This window comes from Brachyhypopomus gauderio, chromosome 3, assembly GCF_052324685.1.
Source record: "Brachyhypopomus gauderio isolate BG-103 chromosome 3, BGAUD_0.2, whole genome shotgun sequence".
Classification (NCBI taxonomy): Eukaryota; Metazoa; Chordata; class Actinopteri; order Gymnotiformes; family Hypopomidae; genus Brachyhypopomus; species Brachyhypopomus gauderio.
Genome location: NC_135213.1, coordinates 34,361,679 through 34,385,824, shown reverse-complemented (window position 1 = coordinate 34,385,824; position 24,146 = coordinate 34,361,679). Strand labels below are relative to the sequence as shown.

At 45.1% G+C, this 24,146-nt stretch overlaps 1 protein-coding gene across 1 annotated transcript in view; it reads right to left on the bottom strand.

Moving 5' to 3' along the window:
• zdhhc8b (zDHHC palmitoyltransferase 8b) overlaps positions 1 to 23,422 on the bottom strand; it is a 53,387-nt gene extending 29,965 nt beyond the window's left edge. Inside the window, exon 1 of the mRNA XM_076997854.1 lies at positions 23,150 to 23,422. Within this exon, the coding sequence (XP_076853969.1) occupies positions 23,150 to 23,253 (104 nt within the window). The 5' untranslated portion in view covers positions 23,254 to 23,422. The remainder of the gene's footprint in view (positions 1 to 23,149) is intronic.
• Positions 23,423 to 24,146: the final 724 nt, after the last annotated feature.

Genomic DNA, 24,146 nt, shown 5'->3' with positions numbered 1-24,146 from the left:
AAGGTCAGGAGAAAGGTCAGGAGAAGCAGCATTGAGTCGGAGTGACGACATTGGGAGACATTCTTGCACCAGCACATGCTCACACACTCCAGCTGAGCAGGAGAAAACAGCCTCCTTCATCTGGGGGTGGGAATGCCTGCAGTTTGGCCTACAGGGTCTGATGAGTAAGATCTCGATTGTGGGAGTGAAACTTGGAGAAGAGAGACGCTTGTGTACAGCGCAACGCACGGCAGGGGTGCAAAGATGGCCGCCGCTCCAGGGACGATCCATCCGTACAGCCCAGCTCAACGTGGCCTTAACACGGCCCTCTGGTAGGTCAACACGAGTGGTTATGGCGTTGGAGAAACTCTCACAAACATCCACTGTTCCATTATTCTCAAGGTGGAACCATTTCAAAGCACTACTGATAAAATAAAAAAAAACATAAGTGTATCCAAGAAATGTAAACCCAACATTGCTCCCAGTGATTTCCTGAAAACCAATGTGAGGGTTCGAACTGACACTCCCACATGACACTCCCGAGGGACACGCCCACCATGAGACTCCCGAGGGACACGCCCACCATGAGACTCCACCCTTCACTCTGAATTATATTATTAGAAATTCTTGGGATTACTGTGAACTTTTTCCTCAACATGCAAAAAAACCTCCTCCATTTCAGTCCGTTGCTTCAGACTTTGTGAGCCCACTGGGCTCAGAATTAATTACTTCTCGCATGGTGTGGAAAAAAGGGGCATGAATCACAGCCATGGTGGGCGGAGAGAACTCAGATCTGTTGTTAGATTATTGCTCACAGCCTGAGACACACTGCTCAATTGTCATGGAAATGTGTGACGCTCTCGGGAAAGGACACAACAGGTAGCACGTTTGGCGTAGCAGACTACAAGACACGCCTCAAAGAGAGCACCACGCCCAAAGGAGGGTCTTCCACCCAGCAACACTCACCCTGTGGCCACGCCCCTCACCGCGTGTCTCCACCCCCCCAGCCCCACCCACCATGTGGTCACGCCCCTCACCTTGTGTCTCTACCCCCCCCCCCCCCCCAGCCCCACCCACCCTGTGGCCACTCCCCTCACCGCGTGTCTCCACCCCCCCAGCCCCACCCACCCTGTGGTCACGCCCCTGACAGAGAGCCTCATACAGAGTTCTGGAAGAGACCAGTAGTGTGGGAGCTCCAGTCCTCAGGGGGGAGCCGTTACCTAATCCTGAAGAACACAGACCTGGGATCTGTATAAAGATCTCAGTTTTACGTCAATAGCAGATCGTCACAGGTCTCAGTAACCCTGTAGCACAACCACGGACAGCCAAGCCTGGCTGAGTCCAGCCTGATTGTGTTCTGATCCAATTAATGGATCATGTTTGCCAACGTCTCCCCTCCTCCTCTAGTTAGTTTACTGTAGTGTTATATAAGCAACAGCACACACACACACACACACACACACACACACACACACACACACACACACACACACACACACACACACACACACACACACACACACACACACACACGTACACACCCTGCATTCATTATCCCATCATCCTGCTTGTCCCCCACAGTCATCTCTCCAAGCCCGATTGCCCATGAGTCAAGTCTCAGCAGGATCCACACCCTGCACCCAGATAATACCCCCCCCACACCCAGATAATACCCCTCTGCACCCAGATAATACCCCCACACCCAGAAAATACCCCCCCCACACCCAGATAATACCCCCACAACCAGAAAATACCCCCCCACACCCAGATAATACCCCTCTGCACCCAGAAAATACCCCCCCACACCCAGATAATACCCCTCTGCACCCAGATAATACCCCCCCACACCCAGATAATACCCCTCTGCACCCAGATAATACCCCCCCCATGCCCAGATAATACCCCCCCACACCCAGATAATACCCCTCTGCAACCAGATAATACCCCTCTGCACCCAGAAAATACCCCCCCACACCCAGATAATACCCCCCCATGCCCATATAATAACCCCCCCACACCCAGAAAATACCCCCCACACCCAGATAATATCCCCCCACACCCAGATAATACCCCCCCCATGCCCATATAATACCCCCCCACACCCAGATAATACCCCCTCACACCCAGATAATACCCCTCTGCACCCCCATAAAGCTGGGAAAGCTAGGAAATATAGGCTGTAGTAAGGTTGTTTTTGTTTTTGAATTAGTGATGTTACAAGTCTAGTGCTGCATTACTAGAAGCAGCTGACAGCCACCACGAGTCCTAATGTAGATTACCGTGGTGACATTACCGTGGTGACATTACCGTGGTGACATTACCGTGGTGTTAGCCCCAACAGCCGCATGCAACTAAAGTACCCTACAGCATTACACTGGGGGGGAGGGGGGCTCCCTAAGCAGCTGCTGATCTCAGAACAGTTCTGATGATTTGCTAATAATGATAGAGATTACAGTTGTAGGAAGAAAAGCTGATCCTGAAACAGGAGGTTGAGAGCAGTGACCTCCCACTGCAGGGGCAGAGCACGCTCAGATGCCTTTAATTACCACCCTCCAAAGTGATGTTCGTGACTGGGGTGGAAGAAAAGCCTAGCATCAGAGAGCAAACACACACACACACACACACACACACACACACACACACACACACACACACACACACACACACACACACACACACACACACACACACACACACACACACACACACACACACCGAAGTATTCCTCAGCGTGTGGTTTAGGCCATTTAAAACAGAAAGGCTCCTACTGTATCATCAGATAATAAACACTGAAAGTGCATCTCACACACCCCCACTGTCTCTGGCCTTCTCCGCACGTCAGCAGAAAGACGGGCACAATTAGTGAATTACTCTCTCTGCTCAGTGCTGTAGTTTATTTTCAAGTGGAGTGAGACTTCTGGAGTGTAGCACTCCCTCACCCTGCAGGCAGCAAACACCCTCTCACCCTGGACAAGACTCACCCCACTGCTGGTGAGGTTTAGCATTCATAATGAACTAATATACAGCAGCTTCAGAACACACCAGTGATAGTGGAGAGTGGGAGGGAGAGAGAGAGAGAGAGAGAGAGAGAGAGAGAGAGAGAGAGAGAGAGAGAGAGAGAGAGAGAGAGAGAGAAATAGAGAGACCAAGAGAGACAGAAACAGAGATAGAGACAGATAGAGACAGAGATAGACACTGATAGAGAGGACGAGAGAGAGACAGAGAGCGCACGCGAGAAAGAAAGTGAGAGAGATAGACAGATGGAGAGAGAGAGCGAGAGAGAGACAGAGATAGATAGATAGAGAGAGAGAGAGAGAGAGAGAGAGAGAGAGAGAGAAGCAGGCTTGTAAATAATCTGACAGACCTTGTGCAGTTCTTTAGATTTACAGCCTACAGGTGATGCAGCTCTGCACTAAAACAAGGGCCATATTTAACCTGCAGGCCCCTGTGTCTAAACCAGCTGATGAATCAACACTCTCATTATATATACTGCCTTCTTTTTTACATAACGACGGCCGCAAACCTTCCGCTCCAACCAAGAAATTAGCAGAGCGTTCTCAGAGCGATCTCTGTTCAAACCCCACGACCACCCTCGGTGGAAAACTGGGCACTGCGAGTGCTTGCGTTCCCCAGCTAACATGAACCGTTTCTTTCAGTGTTGAAGGTGCAGCACGGCTAGCAAAGTCCTGTAGCCCACGCTGGAAAATCTGAGCCACGGCAGCTACGGCGGTGAAGCGGACAGTCGGCTCAGAAAAATCTTGGCACAGGTTAATGCGGCGGTGTGTGAGGGGGAGGGACCTGACCACCATTACAGGGCCTAGAATAGAGTCCTGTGTGTGCGTCCGCACCAAAGAAGGCCAGCAGGAAGAGGTGGGGGATTGTTCTGGAACATTTGAGCTAGATTATGACTCTATCTGCTGATGTTGAGGCTAAGATATTAGGATATGCTACAACTTGCTTTGTTTCAAAGCCACGAGGCCACTATGGAGAAGGGTTAGAAGTTTGAAAAGCGTGTTGAACAAGAACGTTGGAGCTCTGCCTGTTCAGGCCAGACCGAGACAGGGAGGTCTGTCACACCGCAGGACAGACGGGCGTTTATACCGCCTCTCGGCCAATGTGCTGCGCTCGGATGAGATGGGGGCGGGCTTTGCTTATGCCACCTCTCTGTAACCGTGGAGACTTGAGGGGGGGAGGGTGAGCTCTGTGACAAATAAGTACAACAACGTTGCTTAGCTGCAGTGTGTAGAAAAACCCAAAAAAACACACACTTCAGTGAGGATTTCTCCTCATGGATAACCAAACATCCACAGATCAATAACCATGATCCAGTTCCCACTTGTGTGGTCAGTGTCCTCTGAGAGTCAGTCTGCGTGGGAGAACCACTCTGTGGAACACAAAGTGTGGGGCTGAATTTCACGTTCATCAGCCAAGCAGAGTATTTGGAGATATCTACAGAAACCACACGGCCACCCTGCGTCCCTCTCCGACCTGACCACTCACGTTCACCATTTCAGATTGAATCCAGCGAGTCATGGTTTCCTACGGAGCTGCCGCACATCCAATTGATTAAAAATAGTAAATTTTCAGGAGATGACGAGCACAGGAGAGGCGAGGAACACGTGTTACCGGCTCCATGACATGATGTATGATCGTCCTCCACCTGTGAAAGATCTTCCTCCAGCAGCATTGTGTGTGCAGGAGCTCCAGGGAAGTGTTCAGTTAAAAACACACAGGGTTAGGGTTGAGGTTAGGATTAGGGTTTAGGTTTTGGGGTCAGGGTTGGGGTTGGGTTTACGGTTAGGGTTGGTATTGGGTTTAGGGTTAGGGTTTGTGTTGCGCTTTAACAGGACCATCTAGAAGACAAAGTCCTGTAAGATAAAGATTCCTCTCTGTGTTTCTGTTAGTCTGTCTCCCTTTCTCTCTCTTCCGTGTTCCAACCAACGTTTTATGCGAGGTTAGGTGGTATTGCAGAGCAGATGGTGTAGACTTCTTCCAACAGAATAGGTAACACAATTTCAAGAGGTGGGCCATAACATCAACAGAGCCAACCGCACTGGTAGGAAGAGAACCCACAGCCAATCAGCCAATCAGCAGGTCCTGGTTTTGCTGGCAAACTCTAGTCAGCTGTTCCCTTTGGAATCTAAAAGCTTTTCAGTCTCCAAGCAACGACTATTTATAGAATCCATCCGAGTTCCATGCAGATTCTTTTAAGATCTTCTGTGATTCATTAAACTGCAGATCTTGTAACCAGATCGTTAAATTAATTGTTTTCTATCACAAATCTCAAATTCACATGGAATTCTCTAACATCTATGTAGTGAATACAATGAAACCACTGACACATGGTCTTCATAAACGAGCTAAATACATAGCCACACACACTGTGGGTGTCTGTTAGATGGATCTGGAGGGTAAGAGGATTTCAGTGTGCAAAAGCCTCACACACATGTCCAACCCTTCACACGCGTGTCCAACGCTTCACACGCTTGTCCGAACAATTTCTGAATGCAGCACTGGACTCGAACCCTGGTCACGAGTCACGTCAGCACGTGAGCACGTAAGACGTCCCAGCCATGCTACGCAATCTGGTGCTGTGATTAGCAAATCTGCAGAGTGATGCACACACACACACACACACACACACACACACACACACACACACACACACAATGACAGGTGTGTCTCCAAAGGAACAGCTGATATTCACACTCCCATCACACTCCCGGCAGGGTTCATTGGACAGGCACACGTTTTTAACGTCTAAATACTAGCAGGTGTTTGATATATGCTGTCACGCCAAAAAAAATTCACCCGACTCATAGTGAAAAAGACAACAGCAGCCTGGACAGAAGAGACCAGGTCACGACACTCACAAAGAAGCAGGTGAAGTTTCAGTCACAAAGCTACTGTTCTGAAGAACACACTCAGAATACACAACTAGCACGATCCACACCCTTATCCACACTGTGAGCTGCTAAAATGAACTACTAACAGCATTTACCTACTGTATTCCTCATATTTAGATTCTATTAATATATATATAACTAATGAATATAATTTAGGAACATGAATAATGTCAGAATCATCTACAATCTGATCAAGTGGTTTAATGTTAATATACAGACAGTAACGTTTGTGTGTGCGTGTATGTTGTGTGTGTGTGTGTGTGTGTGTGTGTGTGTGTGTGTGTGCGTGTGTGTGTTCACATATGGGAGTATGACTCACAATAAACTCCAAATCTATGAGCATGGGTAAGTATGTGGGTGAATGTATCCATGTGTACAGTATATGTATATATATATGTATATATATATATATATATATATATATATATATATATATATATATATATATATATATATATATATATATATATATATGTATGTATATATATATATGTATATATATATATATATATATATATATATATATATATATATATATATATATATATATATATATATATATATATACTGCGTCTGTGAACTGTGTGTGTGTGTGTGTGTGTGTGTGTGTGTGTGTGTGTGTGTGTGTGTGTGTGTGTGCATATGGCAGTATGACCCACAAACTCTGAACAAACTCCAAATCTAAAACTCCAGCCTAATAAAGTCTCCTGGCAAAAGATACATAAGACTGAGAGAGGGAGAGAGAGAAAGAGAGAAAGAGTAAGATGGACAAAAAAAGAGAGGGAGAGGGTGAGAGAGGGAAGAGTTTTTTTTCCTCAAAAATGGAAGATCTATTGGCTTATAAAGTTAATACCCATGACAAGAGGACTGAAGGAGAGATGAAGGAAAGAGAAGATAAGAGAGCTGGAGATACAGAAGCACAGAAGGATCACTGGGAAACAGAAGAACGGAGAAGAACGGTGAAGAACGGTGAAGAATGGTGAAGAATGGTGAAGAACGCCGCCCAGGCCAGACAGGAAGGATCACTGGGAGACAGAACAGGTGAAGGACGCCGTCTTCAGCACCGTCCACACGTGCTGGATCTCAGCTGCTGGTGGACTCCTGGGCCCGGCAGACACCCGCGCTGTATCTTTAAATGAAAGGCTACGTTGCTCTAGTTATGCAAAGCCTAAAAATAAAGGCCCCTCCCCCAGCCCTCAGACTGCTGCCGCACCCTCGTAAGAGAAAACGCGGGCTGTGGAACGTGGCTGGTGGTAGGGGCTGTATAACTGGTGCTGGGGGCTGTATAACTGGTGGTAGGGGCTGTATAACTGGTGGTAGGGGCTGTATAACTGGTGGTAGGGGCTGTATAACTGGTGGTAGGGGCTGTATAACTGGTGCTGGGGGCTGTATAACTGGTGGTGGGGGCTGTATAACTGATGGTAGGGGCTGTATAACTGGTGGTAGGGGCTGTATAACTGGTGGTAGGGGCTGTATAACTGGTGGTAGGGGCTGTATAACTGGTGCTGGGGGCTGTATAACTGGTGCTGGGGGCTGTATAACTGGTGGTAGGGGCTGTATAACTGGTGCTGGGGGCTGTATAACTGGTGGTAGGTGCTGTATAACTGGTGCTGGGGGCTGTATAACTGGTGGTAGGGGCTGTATAACTGGTGGTGGGTGCTGTATAACTGGTGCTGGGGGCTGTATAACTGATGGTAGGGGCTGTATAACTGGTGGTAGGGGGTGTATAACTGGTGGTAGGGGCTGTATAACTGGTGGTAGGGGCTGTATAACTGGTGGTAGGGGGTGTATAACTGGTGGTAGGGGCTGTATAACTGGTGGTAGGGGCTGTATAACTGGTGGTAGGGGGTGTATAACTGGTGGTAGGGGGTGTATAACTGGTGGTAGGGGGGTGTATAACTGGTGGTAGGGGCTGTATAACTGGTGGTAGGGGCTGTATAACTGGTGCTGGGGGCTGTATAACTGGTGGTAGGGGCTGTATAACTGTTGCTGGCGGCTGTATAACTGGTGGTAGGGGGTGTATAACTAATGGTGGGGGCTGTATAACTGGCGGTGGGGGCTGTATAACTGGCGGTGGGGGCTGTATAACTGGTGCTGGGGGCTGTATAACTGGTGCTGGCGGCTGTATAACTGGTGGTAGGGGGTGTATAACTGGTGCTGGCGGCTGTATAACTGGTGCTGGGGGCTGTATAACTGGTGGTGGGGGCTGTATAACTGGTGGTGGGGGCTGTATAACTGGTGCTGGGGGGTGTATAACTGGTGCTGGGGGCTGTATAACTGGTGCTGGGGGCTGTATAACTGGTGGTAGGGGCTGTATAACTGGTGGTAGGGGCTGTATAACTGGTGCTGGGGGCTGTATAACTGGCGGTAGGTGCTGTATAACTGGTGGTGGGGGCTGTATAACTGGTGGTAGGGGCTGTATAACTGGTGCTGGGGGCTGTATAACTGGCGGTAGGTGCTGTATAACTGGTAGTAGGGGCTGTATAACTGGTGCTGGGGGCTGTATAACTGGTGCTGGGGGCTGTATAACTGGTGCTGGGGGCTGTATAACTGGTGGTAGGGGCTGTATAACTGGTGCTGGGGGCTGTATAACTGGTGGTAGGGGCTGTATAACTGGTGGTAGGGGCTGTATAACTGGTGGTAGGGGCTGTATAACTGGTGCTGGGGGCTGTATAACTGGTGGTAGGGGCTGTATAACTGGTGCTGGCGGCTGTATAACTGGTGGTAGGGGCTGTATAACTGGTGGTGGGGGCTGTATAACTGGTGGTAGGGGGTGTATAACTGGTGGTAGGGGGTGTATAACTGGTGCTGGCGGCTGTATAACTGGTGGTAGGGGCTGTATAACTGGTGGTAGGGGCTGTATAACTGGTGCTGGGGGCTGTATAACTGGTGGTAGGGGCTGTATAACTGGTGCTGGGGGCTGTATAACTGGTGGTAGGTGCTGTATAACTGGTGGTAGGGGCTGTATAACTGGTGCTGGCGGCTGTATAACTGGTGCTGGCGGCTGTATAACTGGTGCTGGGGGCTGTATAACTGGCCCAGTCATGGCTCTAAGAGTGCGTTTACCTCCAGCATCTGGAACAGGAGAAGCAAACAGGAGCTGTTTGTCAGATCCTCAGGAGGATCCTGGGGCTCTCGTGTTGAGACTGGGGTTAAAGGTCAGGTTTATAGCACAGACTCACTCCTCTTATGGGGGAATGAATTACATCTCTTCCTCCCTACTGGTGGCATTTCTGTCTGGGCTAACAGAAGACAGACTGCTGGCTGCTAAGCACTGATCAATGTGTGACAGATACTTGTGTGCAAATCTGACAGGCTGAAACAAAATTAATGTTTTGCAGTGTTTTGTTTAGGTCCTGGTGTCCAGTGTGAGGTAAACGCTGTTCTGATTTAGGTACTTTGAACTATGACGTGAAGGTGAGGCCAGTGTTGGCCAGACAAGGAGGTTCTTCTCTGAATGTTCTCCGAGGTGTTCACCAGCAATGATCCGCCACTTTTTTCCACTTTTGCTGCTTTGCTACTTTTGGTAACACTTTACATTAAGTGTTTACTTACTAACGTGAAGTAATGCATTACTTAACATGAACAACACATGAAGTAACACATTAACAATAATTAACTAACGTTAAGTAAACATGTAACAGTTGCAGCTCCTGTTTTAGCTCTTTGTTGCTCGCACCTTTTTAGAGCTTTAGTGTTTTAGTTTGGACCACAAGGCACTAAAGAGCTAAAAACAGTATGGACACACTTCAGTTCCTATGCTGATAGATTCTGGATATTTCCAGGTTCTCATTACTTATGTAGGTACAATCAGTACAATGTAATATATTCCTTTAAGGTCGCACCAAAAAATGTGCGAGCAACAAAGAGCCAAAACAGGACCTGTAACTGCTACATGTTTACTTAACGTTAGTTAATTATTGTTAATGTGTTGTTCATGTTAACTAATGCATTACTTTACGTTAGTAAGTAAACACTTTACATTTACATTTTATGGCATTTGGCAGACGCCCTTATCCAGAGTGACTTACATTTTTATCTCATTTTTTTTATATACAAGTGAGCAATTGAGGGTTAAGGGCCTTGCTCAGGGGCACCTCAGTCATGACCTCAGGTCTGGGAATCGAACCCACGACCCTCCGGTCACAAGACCAGTTCCCTAACCGCCAGGCCACAACTGCCCACTTAATGTAAAGTGTTATCCTACATTTAAATCTTGTTTTGATCTAAATTTGTAATCTGAATCTTTTGAAAAAAGCGAGTAGTTACATCCATACCAATCAGCATACATACCAACAGAGATACCAGCAGAGATACCAGCAGAGTCTATGTAAAAGAATGAAAAAGCAGTCAGTTCATAGCACAGTCCCAGAGGGAAGCCTTGTTTAACTGTTAATGAAGAGCATGATAAACCTCAAGACACAGTTCAAAATATCTGATGCATATTCATGCTTGCTTGATGCATTTTCATGTTGGGTGGGTCAGATGAAGAGCTATTTATACAGGCACATGGCGGTCCTGTTTCAGTTAAAACATGAACACTGACTAAAACCCACCAGCAGTGTTAGACAGAACATCAGTCACTCTCCCAACATCTGAACTGAATTCACTGAATTAAGTGGAGCCTTTGTCCACATTCATATCCATAACTGCAGTCATGATTGTCTAATTCACCACATACAGACATACACACACACACACACACACACACAAGACCACACACACACTCCCCAGCTACCACTCACACACTAGACCCCCCCCCCCCCCCCCCACACACACACACACGTACAAACACACAAAAAAAAACCACACAAACACATGGACTCCTACACAAGCACGCACACACATACATAAACTCGTTCAACTGAAAATTCAGCAGCAGATGTGTATGGGGGTCAATGACCTTTCCCAAGGTCAGAGTCCGCAGCCAAACGACCCCACAGTGACAGCATGAAGAACTAGTTCACACCACCAACCCCATCAGCCTTGGTGTTTTTGTTTTGCACTGTTGCGTGTCAAACCAGCGCTGGAGGACAACGCCATCACACGGCCGCTGGCTCCTCCTCCATCTGCTTATGTTCTCCGTCTTCTAGAGAAACGCTTAACAACTGCGTCAGCTACTACGTCAGCTACTACACACCGTCAGTGCAGGATATGAATTCTGAGTGTCTTTAAAACAGGGAGTTATGACAACCAGAGAAGTCAAACCACCTCTCATTACAAATAAAAGGGTAATGAAGTCTACAGTAGAGAGAGAGAGAGAGAGAGGGGGAGAGAGAGAGAGAGGGAGAGAGAGAGAGAGGGAGAGAGAGAGAGAGAGAGAGAGAGAGAGAGAGAGAGTGTATTCGTGCTGTGAAAATAGTAGACTGCCTCTTGAGAGACCAGATATGAAATAAGAACATGACTCTCATCTAGATGTAACATGTACGCACACACACACACACACACAGACACGCACACAGACATGCACACAGACATGCACACAGACATGCACACACACGCAGACACGCAAGCCCACACACTAAATACTCCATGTATAATAGCTTTTTTTAGACTGAAGGTCCCTTCTATTAATACGCTCACAGTGAGGCAGTGAGAGGAGACACTGAACAAACAGAACTGACCCGACGCACAGCACAGTGTAAGAACTCTGGTAGAACATTACCTGTAGTTACTCCATCACCACATGACCAACCAATACACCTCCTCCCTTACAATACACCACCTCCCTTATAATACACCACCCTTAAAATACACCACCCTTACAATACACCTCCTCCCTTACAATACACCTCCCTTACAATACACCTCCTCCCTTATAATACACCACCCTTACAATACACCTCCTCCCTTATAATACACCACCCTTACAATACACCTCCTCCCTTATAATACACCACCCTTACAATACACCTCCTCCCTTATAATACACCACCCTTACAATACACCTCCTCCCTTATAATACACCACCCTTACAATACACCTCCTCCCTTATAATACACCACCCTTACAATACACCTCCTCCCTTATAATACACCACCCTTACCTCCTCCCTTACAATACACCACCCTTACAATACACCTCCTCCCTTATAATACACCACCCTTACAATACACCACCCTTACAATACACCTCCTCCCTTATAATACACCACCCTTACAATACACCACCCTACAATACACCTTCTTCCTTATAATACACCACCCTTACAATACACCACCCTTACAATATACCTCCTCCCTTATAATACACCCCCTGCCTTATAATACACCACCCTTACAATACACCTCCTCCCTTACAATACACCACCCTTACAATACACCTCCTCCCTTACAATACACCACCCTTACAATACACCTCCTCCCTTATAATACACCACCCTTACAATACACCTCCTCCCTTACAATACACCACCCTTACAATACACCTCCTCCCTTATAATACACCACCCTTACAATACACCTCCTCCCTTACAATACACCACCCTTACAATACACCTCCTCCCTTATAATACACCACCCTTACAATACACCACCTCCCTTACAATACACCACCCTTACAATACACCTCCTCCCTTATAATACACCACCCTTACAATACACCTCCTCCCTTACAATACACCACCCTTACAATACACCTCCTCCCTTACAATACACCACCCTTACAATACACCTCCTCCCTTACAATACACCACCCTTACAATACACCTCCTCCCTTACAATACACCACCCTTACAATACACCTCCTCCCTTACAATACACCACCCTTACAATACACCTCCTCCCTTACAATACACCACCCTTACAATACACCTCCTCCCTTATAATACACCACCCTTACAATACACCTCCTCCCTTATAATACACCACCCTTACAATACACCTCCTCCCTTATAATACACCACCCTTACAATACACCTCCTCCCTTACAATACACCACCCTTACAATACACCACCCTTACAATACACCTCCTCCCTTATAATACACCACCCTTACAATACACCACCCTACAATACACCTCCTTCCTTATAATACACCACCCTTACAATACACCACCCTTACAATATACCTCCTCCCTTATAATACACCCCCTGCCTTATAATACACCACCCTTACAATACACCACCCTTACAATACACCTCCTCCGTTAAAATACACCATCTCCCTTACAACACACCTCCTCTTTTATAATACTTCACCCTTACAATACACCACCCTTACAATACACCTCCTCCCTTATAATACACCACCCTTACAATACACCTCCTCCCTTACAATACACCACCTCCCTTATAATACACCACCCTTAAAATACACCACCCTTACAATACACCTCCTACCTTACAATACACCTCCTCCCTTATAATACACCACCCTTACAATACACCACCATTACAATACACCTCCTCCCTTATAATACACCACCCTTACAATACACCTCCTCCCTTATAATACACCACCCTTACAATACACCTCCTCCCTTATAATACACCACCCTTACAATACACCTCCTCCCTTATAATACACCACCCTTACAATACACCACCCTTACAATACACCTCCTCCCTTATAATACACCACCCTTACAATACACCACCCTACAATATACCTCCTTCCTTATAATACACCACCCTTACAATACACCACCCTTACAATATACCTCCTCCCTTATAATACACCCCCTGCCTTATAATACACCACCCTTACAATACACCACACTTACAATACACCACCCTTACAATACACATCCTCCCTTACAATACACCACCCTTACAATACACCTCCTCCCATAAAATACACCTCCTCCGTTAAAATACACCATCTCCCTTACAACACACCTCCTCTCTTATAATACTTCACCCTTACAATACACCACCCTTACAATACACCTCCTCCCTTATAATACACCACCCTTACAATACACCTCCTCCCTTAAAATACACCACCCTTACAATACACCTCCTCCCTTAAAATACACCATCTCCCTTACAACACACCTCCTCTCTTATAATACTCCACCCTTACAATACACCTCCTCCCTTATAATACACCACCCTTACAATACACCTCCTCCCTTAAAATACACCACCCTTACAATACACCTCCTCCCTTATAATACACCATCTCCCTTACAATACACCTCCTCCCTTATAATACACCATCTCCCTTACAATACACCTCCTCCCTTATAATACACCACCCTTACAATACACCTCCTCCCATAAAATACACCATCTCCCTTACAATACACCTCCTCCCTTATAATACACCACCCTTACAATACACCTCCTCCCTTAAAATACACCACATCCTCTCTTATAATACTCCACCCTTACAATACAATTAGGAATGAAAATGAACAAAGCTCATATAGAGAAGGACTCAGTCAAGACCTGGCCTCTCTTCATCAACCAATCAGGGCCTGGTGTTGCTCAGCCAAGACCTGCCCCTCTTTCATCAACCAATCAGGGCCTGGTATAGGAGAGAAAAATGTTCATCAAGTAAAAATAGCCCCCTCCACCTTTAGACATATGGTACCGTCATGCAAGTTTGAATAAATCCTGAGCAGGAAAGATTTCTACCAGATCATTTGTTTGCGGGTCCTGAGGTTAAAAGGGATACAAAATAGATCATGTCTATGGCAAGATAAATTGTAAACTGGGCCTAAATGATTAATCTTTGTTTCTTAAAAATGTTAACACAGACACTAAAGATGCACTCCACAAAGAAGACCCATGATGCCTGCCCCCCCAGTCATACACCCCCCCCCCCCTCCACCCCCAGTCCTACCCTACCCTGGGTTCTTCAAAGGAGCAGAAAGAAAACAGTGAGGTCATGTGATGGCGTGAACCTCTTTATTCTACCTATAGAGCCCCCCGCGCAGACGGGCCAAGCACAACATCCTGTCTGTGTGAAGAAATCACAGGAATGTTGGGAAGAATGAAGGAGGACTTGTCCGTCAACGCACTGCCATGGATACTAGAACTAGATGGATTTCATCTAGATGGATTTCATCTAGTTCAACAGGGAAGGACTGCTAGAACCACACTAGAAAATCATCTGTGCTTAGTAAAAGATAACATATGAAATCAGGAATGCAGATAACAGCAGATAGCAATGATTCCTCTTTATATGTCTTTGCTGAATGAAGCCCTAATCGGTTTGAGCATAATTCGAATTTCAAATGAAAGCACTGCTAGTGCTCAGCTGGCCCAGGGCCCTTTCACAAAGCAACACAGCACAAAAATCACATTTATGGAGCTTCTGAAACTGTTACGAGAGTGTGTTCTAGAGAGTGTGTTCTAGAGAGTGCGTTCTAGAGAGTGCGTTCTAGAGAGTGTGTTCTAGAGAGTGCGTTCTAGAGAATGTGTGCTCCGTCTCAAAACAAGTCCCATAGGCATCTGTGCTTCAGAATTTTACAGGCAAATGGAACGAATTTGCATCTGTGTTTTTCTACTTCTGTCAGTAATTAAGGGGAGGGGACTGTGGTGTAAGGGGAGGGGACTGTGGTGTAAGGGGAGGGAACTGTGGTGTAAGGGGAGGGAACTGTGGTGTAAGGGGAGGGGACTGTGGTGTAAGGGAAGGGGACTGTGGTATAAAGGAAGGGGACTGTGGTATAAAGGGAAGGAGACCCCCTCATACACACACACACACACACACACACACACACACACACGTTTGTCCTAAGAGCTTTAAGAATCATCATAAATATCAGATTAGTCATAGCAACACACAGCACAGCAACATACAACTGTAAATCCAGTTTGCATCAGTGATACAAACTGGATTTGCAGTTGTATGTTGCTGTGCTGTGTGTTGCTATGACTAATCTGATATTGTCTGAGCCAGAGAGAGAGAGAGAGAGAGGCAGAAAGGTGAGCTAGATATAATTGAAGGTTGTACTGTTGATTAGAGGAGACTGAACTGATCTCATGTACCTGGTGAAGATCATTCAAGCTCTGAAATCCAAAATAAGATTTTAGCTTAAATATTACAGCAACAAGGACAAATGAATCACAATCTGTCTCCCTTGTACAAAACAATTTATTACAGCCCAGTGAGTCCGCTAAGCGCAATCCCTGCATGAACAGAAACCAAACACACAATCACCACACCCACCAAAAGCACAATCACCACACACCAAACACACAATCACCACACACACCAAATGCACAATCACCACACACACCATCACAATCATCATACACACCATCACAATCATCACACACATCACCACTAAACCAAACCCAGCTGATTATCAGTTAATTCATTCCCTCTCACAAGCAATAACCCAAGAAGGACGAGTACTAACCCCAGGTGGACGTGTACTAACCCCAGGTGGACGAGTACTAACCCCAGGTGGACGTGTACTAACCCAAGGTGGATGAGTACTAACCCCAGGTGGACGTGTACTAACCCCAGGTGGACGTGTACTAACCCAAGGTCGATGAGTACTAACCCCAGGTGGACGTGTACTAACCCCAGGTGGACGTGTACTAACCCCAGGTGGATGAGTACTAACCCCAGGATGATGAGTACTAACCCAAGGTGGATGAGTACTAACCCCAGCAGGACGAGTACATGTTACCCACATGCTCTGCCCTTTCCTCACTCAGACATGTGGGGAGCTGCTTGGGTAAACAGACATGGTTTATGTATTTATCAGCTAGACACTTGCAGATATGTTAAGGTCTGTTGTCACCAATAATACCGGAGATGAGGGCCAGCTCTTCAATAATGAGGAAGTACAAACCCACAGAAGCCAGATAGCGGAGTATTGATTATTGTCCAGAGGATGTCTGTTGTAATTAATCTCATTAATATGGCAGGAGTGACAACGTGAGTATGGGGACTGTAGTTCCAAGAAGGATATTTTCCTACATCAGGTTGGAGGAATTCACTCTTCAGATTGTTTCAACTCTACCCACACATCTCAATACGGAGAACATCGCTGAAACGTTAAAGGTTTTCTTGTTAAGAGGGTTCAAGACTTCATTACAGAGCTTGACTGCAGCTTTCTAAGAATGGACGCAGTTGATGGCTGGTCCTGTGAGGTGTGTGAGCCTGCTGGCTAGCTGAGGCTCGTGAAGACCAACCCCTGAGGAGCACCGCAGGCTCCTGGAACCACGGTGTGAAGCAAAGCACAGCAACAACGGGAACAACGTTTAGCATCCACGTCCGTGTCCACAGATGAGATTACACACATCACGAGATTGCACACACAGGCCATTATGTGCACGGCCTCGGTTTGCATTTTGCACTGTGCTTCAAATCTGTGCTGTGAAATTGGCTGTGGAATTGTGTTTGGGTTTGAAGTGTAACCCAAAGGAGGCTGGAGAGGAAGAGGAGGGGCTGGCGAGGAAGAGGAGGGGCCTGGAACTGGAGATCTGTGCAACTTTCATTTTGCTATGAATTAGACCCAGATTACGTTTCTTATTTTAACTGCCTTTGGTGATAATAGAGCAATTCAATTATCGGTACAAAAATTGGTACCATCAGTACATCTGTCCCTCTTTCTCTCTCTCTCTCTCTCTCTCTCTCTCTCTCTCTCACTGTCTCTCTTCCTCTCAGTCTCTTTCTGTCTCTCTCTCTCTTTCTCTGCCACACTTATCCAAGTTTTAATCCTTGTTTCTCTCTCTATCTTTTTATTACATTGTCCTTTGATGTATCTCTGATCGACTCATGCAGAGATTTATTACCAATCATAAATAATACATCATGGTGTCAGACCACCCAATTCCTAGACATGGAGAGGAAGACGACTTGAGTCCTTACGACTTGAGTCCTTAACACAATGCCAACACGGGCAGTGGAAGACTGAAGAGAGTCTGTTGTCTATTAACCGTGTCATCATCTATCGTTTTAACACCATCTTTACCTCCAACTACCTGTTGTGTTCTTCCGTCTGAAAGAGTAATATAGCATCTATTACACATGGATACTGATATGAAAAAGAACAACCCGCCATCTTAGAAACAACGATAATTTCAAACCAATCAGATGTGCTAACCTACACGTCATTATTACTTCTATACAGATGTGCTAACCTACACGTCATTATTACTTCTATACAGATGTGCTAACCTACAAGCCATTACTTTCCTCTGCTGATATTGTTCTCAGACTGCAGTCTCCACAACGTCTGTATCACATCTTCCTCTTCGAGATTCCTCTGTTTCCAAGAGCAACAGCGTCTCTGCAGTACAGCAAATCTGTCATCATGCTTTAGTTTACTATTCATCACACAGACTCCAGCTGAAGGCCTGGCTGGCCTGTTAATCGATTTATGGATTCCAACGATCTATGAACACTGCTCATTTACTAAAGACTAAAGGGTTTATGAACACTGCTCATTTACTAAAGACTAAAGAGTCGATGAACAGCTTGGCTATGGAAACAACTCCAAGACATAGATATGGCTCCATTCCAACTTCTCTGGTTGGATACAGATATCAATACAAACACTCATTGATCCCACAGGAAGAAATTAATTGGCCAGGAATACAGATTATACAACAACCAATGATCTTCTCCAGATTATACAACAACCAATGGTCTTCTCCAGAAAGTAATTCTGTTATATTTCAGATTTGATTCGTTCTGAAATCTGATTGGATTTTTTTTTTCCCCCCAAAAAACAATCCAGAATTTTCTGCTGGTATCTTTCCCATAACAAACCAAAACATCTAGACCAAAACATGTTCACGATAAAAGACAAAATGAAGACTGGCTAGTCAGTTTGGTGTGTTGTGCTGTAACTGTACTGTAAGTGCTCTCCTCCACTGGGAGTGTGTTGATAAGAGTGAGAATATCCCTGCGGACTTATGAGCTGCATTTAAAGCTGTTAAAATAAGAAACTTAATGTGGGTCTAATTCCCCCTCAACATAAGCCAAGATGGCAGGCTGATCTCTGGAGCCCAGCGGACACGTTTATCCTGCAGGAACGAGGAGGAAAAAAATAGCAGCACACATTTGGTTTCGCTTCTGATTATTTTTACATAACAACATAAAACAGCATCTTTGTCCAGGCGAAGACGTCTGTGCGTGCGGCCGACACAGACGGATGACCAGTGTCTTTTCTGAGGGTGTGTTCCCACCTGCTATTAAAATCCATCTCGAGTGACCCACTCGAAAGCAGACAAGCATGACAAACAGCTGTTTACACTTGGTATTTTTGTCTACATCAAATTCAGACAAGTAACCACTTGTGAGCTGATTACGTGACTAACCACTGATCTACACTTAACCAGATATCTTAACCACTGATCAACTGTTAACCAGATATCTTAACCACTGATTTACTGTTAGCCAGATATCTAAACAAGCTTCAATCCACTGATGGAGAGGACGGATGAGAGAGGAGATGGATGTGGTGTTCTTCATTACTCTGGACTGCTGTACGTTCTGAGCCAACCAGACCCAGACAGACTGTACAGTAACATCGTCTGGACTGGACCCAAGGCCTGAGAGACATGCTCACTGCAGGGTAGGGCTGCACGATGAATCGTATTTTTATCGTTATCGCGATGTGAAGTTTCACGATAAACACATCGAAAGAGCCACGATAACTCCTTGAATAACAGCAAACTCAAATTGCATTATCCTCGTCCAGCAATAGAGGGAGCTATTCGAGCTGCAGACTATGATCACGTGACGTAAGTAGGCAAGAGGCAGAGTGAGGTGAACACGCTCGTCAGACACGCGATTTGATTTAAGCCTGGTTTACACTTGACGCAGCGCGAGGGTCCGCAAGGCGAAAATAACATAATCACGGTGGCTTCGCCCGTGCGCGATGGTCTCGCGCGCTGTCGGTTCACGAGGTCGTGCACCTCTCGAATTTTGTAAGTTCGCGCGCGCCGCGTCTCAGCGCAATGAGAACAGTCATGTTTGCCGGGTTCATACACCTATACAAGGTGGAATTAAAGCAGTTGTACGTCACTTTCAAGGTCCATTTCAATAATTTCCAGCTCGTTAAACTTAATTGAGTTAAATATTTATACATATACTCTAAATGATTCGAAATAATTCGCTTTTTTAATCACATTATTTAATGGTTGTTTATTTTCAAACCGCCCAATCTTAACGTCTTCACGTTCTTTCATGTTTCATCCTGGAATTACAAGAGGCTCGTATTTGTTAATGTAATTACAGGAGAACTGTTCAGTCAGACAGATATTTGTTGTGAAACGAAGTAGTTACAATTTCAAGCATTTTCAAGTACTTTAGCCTAAATTCCAGCACTTTTCAAACCTGATACACAAAGCAACAATAAAATTGGTCAGGTAAAAGTTCATTCCCCTGTATTTGAGGGGTGTTTTTTTTTATACTACTAGGCCTACATATCGTTTCGGACAACACTGCAAAGAATGTGACACGGCAAGATTAAACGCTTCCGTCGTTCGCGGAGGTTTTTACGCGAGGTGTGCGGAGTCGCGCTACGGTCACTCGTGAAAGCATAAACCTAGATTGAATCTATTGTTGAATAAACCTGCAAAATATTTGGAATTATTCTGGATTCATTACACAGTAAGAAAAAAACGAATTAACGTGCTGCTGTTCAGAGAGACACTACATCTCTGTATTTTAATCTTAATTTATCGTGGTTCACATCGATATCGGGATATCCAACAATGTTATCGCACATCGTAATTCTAGTCCATATCGTGCACCCCTACTGCAGGGCATGCACCAGAAGACGGTTCTGAGACCTGCTTTCTGGTGGTGTTCCAGTGACCGAAATAAAGACTCCAACAGTGCAATCTGATCCCAGATCAGCCTGATCTATGCATGCAGAGGGACGTGGACACACTCTTCATTTGGCTTTATTAATCTCGTTGTTAAGAACATTACAAGACCAACAATCCAGAGACCCCATCTGTTCCTGGTTCAGTCCCTAAGTTATGTTCTTAGTGAGAATGTGAATGTTGTTCTCCAAACTAGTTTCATCCTGATCGTTCGATACCAGCTGCATGGCTTTCATAAGAGGAGGAAAAGGAGACTGAATTTGACAGGTAATGAGAAAAAGCACAACAGGAACAATAGTGGTGTCATTCAGTAGCAATTTAATAACAAATACAGTGAGCTGACTCCTCCCTCTCTTGAACGATATAAAACCATACAGTGAGCTGACTCCTCCCTCTCTTGAACGATATAAAACCATACAGTGAGCTGACTCCTCCCTCTCCTGAACGATATAAAACCATACAGTGAGCTGACTCCTCCCTCTCCTGAACAATATAAAACTATACAGTGAGCTGACTCCTCCCTCTCCTGAACGATATAAAACCATACAGTGAGCTGACTCCTCCCTCTCCTGAACGATATAAAACCATACAATGAGCTGACTCCTCCCTCTCCTGAACGATATAAAACCATACAGTGAGCTGACTCCTCCCTCTCCTGAACAATATAAAACTATACAGTGAGCTGACTCCTCCCTCTCCTGAACGATATAAAACCATACAGTGAGCTGACTCCTCCCTCTCCTGAACGATATAAAACCATACAATGAGCTGACTCCTCCCTCTCCTGAACTATATTAAATCATACAGTGAGCTGACTCCTCCCTCTCCTGAACTATATTAAACCATACAGTGAGCTGACTCCTCCCTCTCCTGAACGATATAAAACTATACAGTGAGCTGACTCCTCCCTTTCCTGAATTATATATTACATACGGAGCCGACTTGTGAGTGACAGCATGAAAAACAAAAAGCAAGAATGCATTTTTCTTATAAATATAAATTAGTTATCAAATCAATAAAAGTAACATTTAAGAGCAGTGTATGATCCTTTAACTTGGACACGTTTTCAGGTGGAGAAACCAAAATACAACAGAATACCCTCAGTTACCCTCGGTAATAGCACTATTATATGATAGCGTTTATGTTGAGGATTAAGACCAACAGTCAGTAATGAATGACTTAAGCCTTCAGTGCACTGCACTAATCATGTAAATGTGTCAAGAGAAATGAGTGAACTTCATATCAACTTCCAACAAATTTTTCAAAGGTTACACTAATCTAATTCTCATTAAACAAAAGTCACATGAAGCCTGAACATTAATCTATAACGTTATTCTATACAGAGCATGAAAACACATGTGCAAACAAGTGCGCCTGCACACACACACACACACACACACAATAAAACTGTAGGCACAACCCAATATTTATGTTACAGTTTTAGAAGCATTCCACTACATCTTACAAACTCTTCACTCTCCATGGTTGTGAAATCTGTACTATACTAATTCTCCTCTCTCCAAGCTAGTGAAATCTATAGTATACAAACTCTGCACTCTTCAAGCTAGTAAGATGTTCTATACGAACTCGGTTCTCACCCAAGGTAGTGAGATCTGTTCGATACAATCTCTGTTCTCTCCAAGCTAGTGAGATCTGCTCTTTACGAACTCTGTTCTCTCCATACTAGCGAGATCTGCTCTTTACGAACTCTGTTCTCTCCATACTAGTGAGATCTGCTCATTACAAACTCTGTTCTCTCCATAGTGAGATCTGTTCTGCACGAACTCTGTTCTCTCCATACTAGTGAGATCTGTTCTGCACGAACTCTGTTCTCTCCAAGCTAGTGAGATCTGCTCATTACGAACTCTGTTCTCTCCAAGCTAGTGAGATCTGCTCTTTACGAACTCTGTTCTCTCCAAGCTAGTGAGATCTGCTCTTTACGAACTCTGTTCTCTCCAAGCTAGTGAGATCTGCTCTTTACGAACTCTGTTCTCTCCAAGCTAGTGAGATCTGCTCATTACGAACTCTGTTCTCTCCAAGCTAGTGAGATCTGCTCATTACGAACTCTGTTCTCTCCAAGCTAGTGAGATCTGCTCATTACGAACTCTGTTCTCTCCAAGCTAGTTCAGCTCTCCATGCGATCTGTATTGCACTATATTCCAATGACTCCCATTCGTCTCCTCATTTCGACTGCACTCTTCCACATATAGTCCAGTACCAGTCGAAAAAACATTATTGGGCCAACGAACAACGCAGCGTTTCAATTACAAAACAGGAAATATTTATATCGTTCAAAGTTTTTAGCATTCGCATTTCCAGCAGTGAAACACCATGTCAGTAATATACCAACGAACTCAGCAAGCACATAGTCCACAGGGGGGTGAAGAGAACCAGGCCTGGTGGAGATCACTGTCACATAATAACGCGCTGGATGCAGATTGCGCTTAGGAGGCGATACATGCGCGATTTCTCCCAACACGCACCTAGTCAACGATGAAGTGAAATCTCCGCAAAACTTACGTAAACACGAAGAACAAAGTGGTCGATCCCACGAGGAGTGTGGCAGCAGTGGACACTGGGATGTATTTGGTGGGTTTAAATCTCTTTCCAACGCTGTTGGGCATTCTGTAAATCCCACATTCCTTGTTTATTTATGCCTGTCGTGGACGCATGAAGATCCTCCACTGGTGACCCAACTGGACTGGTGGTGTCCCTGGCTCTGCCCTGCACATACACCGTTCAACGCAGTCGGGTCCTTGCGTTCGCGGCCAACCAGCAATACGATCGCTGGAGGCTGGCAGGCCCCGCCCTCCTGCTTAGGTCACAAAGCGATCGGAGGGCGGGGCCTCTTTTACGCAGAGTGAGGTGGCGACACCCCGTTATTAGACGTTTTCTTCATGAGAGTCATTAATGCTGAATGATGAATTAATGCTAATGATTAATTTTTTTTTTGAGAAATGAAAAGTGACCGATTGTGAAAGTGAGGGGTCAAATCATTTGAAAAAAAAAATACGACGTTTAATTAAGTGAAGTGACATGCTCACGAAGCATACTACACAGGCTAATCAATGAAACGTAATCTTGTTAAATGTTAATCATCAAACGTGTGCACCAATGAAACAGTCTATTCACAAACATCTTGTAAGCAATGTAGTTCCCGTCCGCCTCCTGGTGGCAACTTTTGCAAATACAACATTGCGTTTTATTGCTTATAATGCGATACGAGGTATACTAATAAACGTGTAGATTTGATTTGTTTTTATTAAAGTATTGTAAAAACTGAAAAACTGAATTTCTAAATCAGACAATTAAGACAATATGAGTAGATCAATAATTAAAAGTCGCAAAGTCGCACTTGTAGGAAATGTAACCCCCCTCCAGGTTACATTTCCTACAAGTGCTGCAATTTCTCTAACTATATAGTATATAGCGTATCATAAAATAAAAAAGCGAATCATAAAATAATTCAAACAACGTTTTCAAAAGCATTCATGTGTCGTACAATTTGTCTAATACC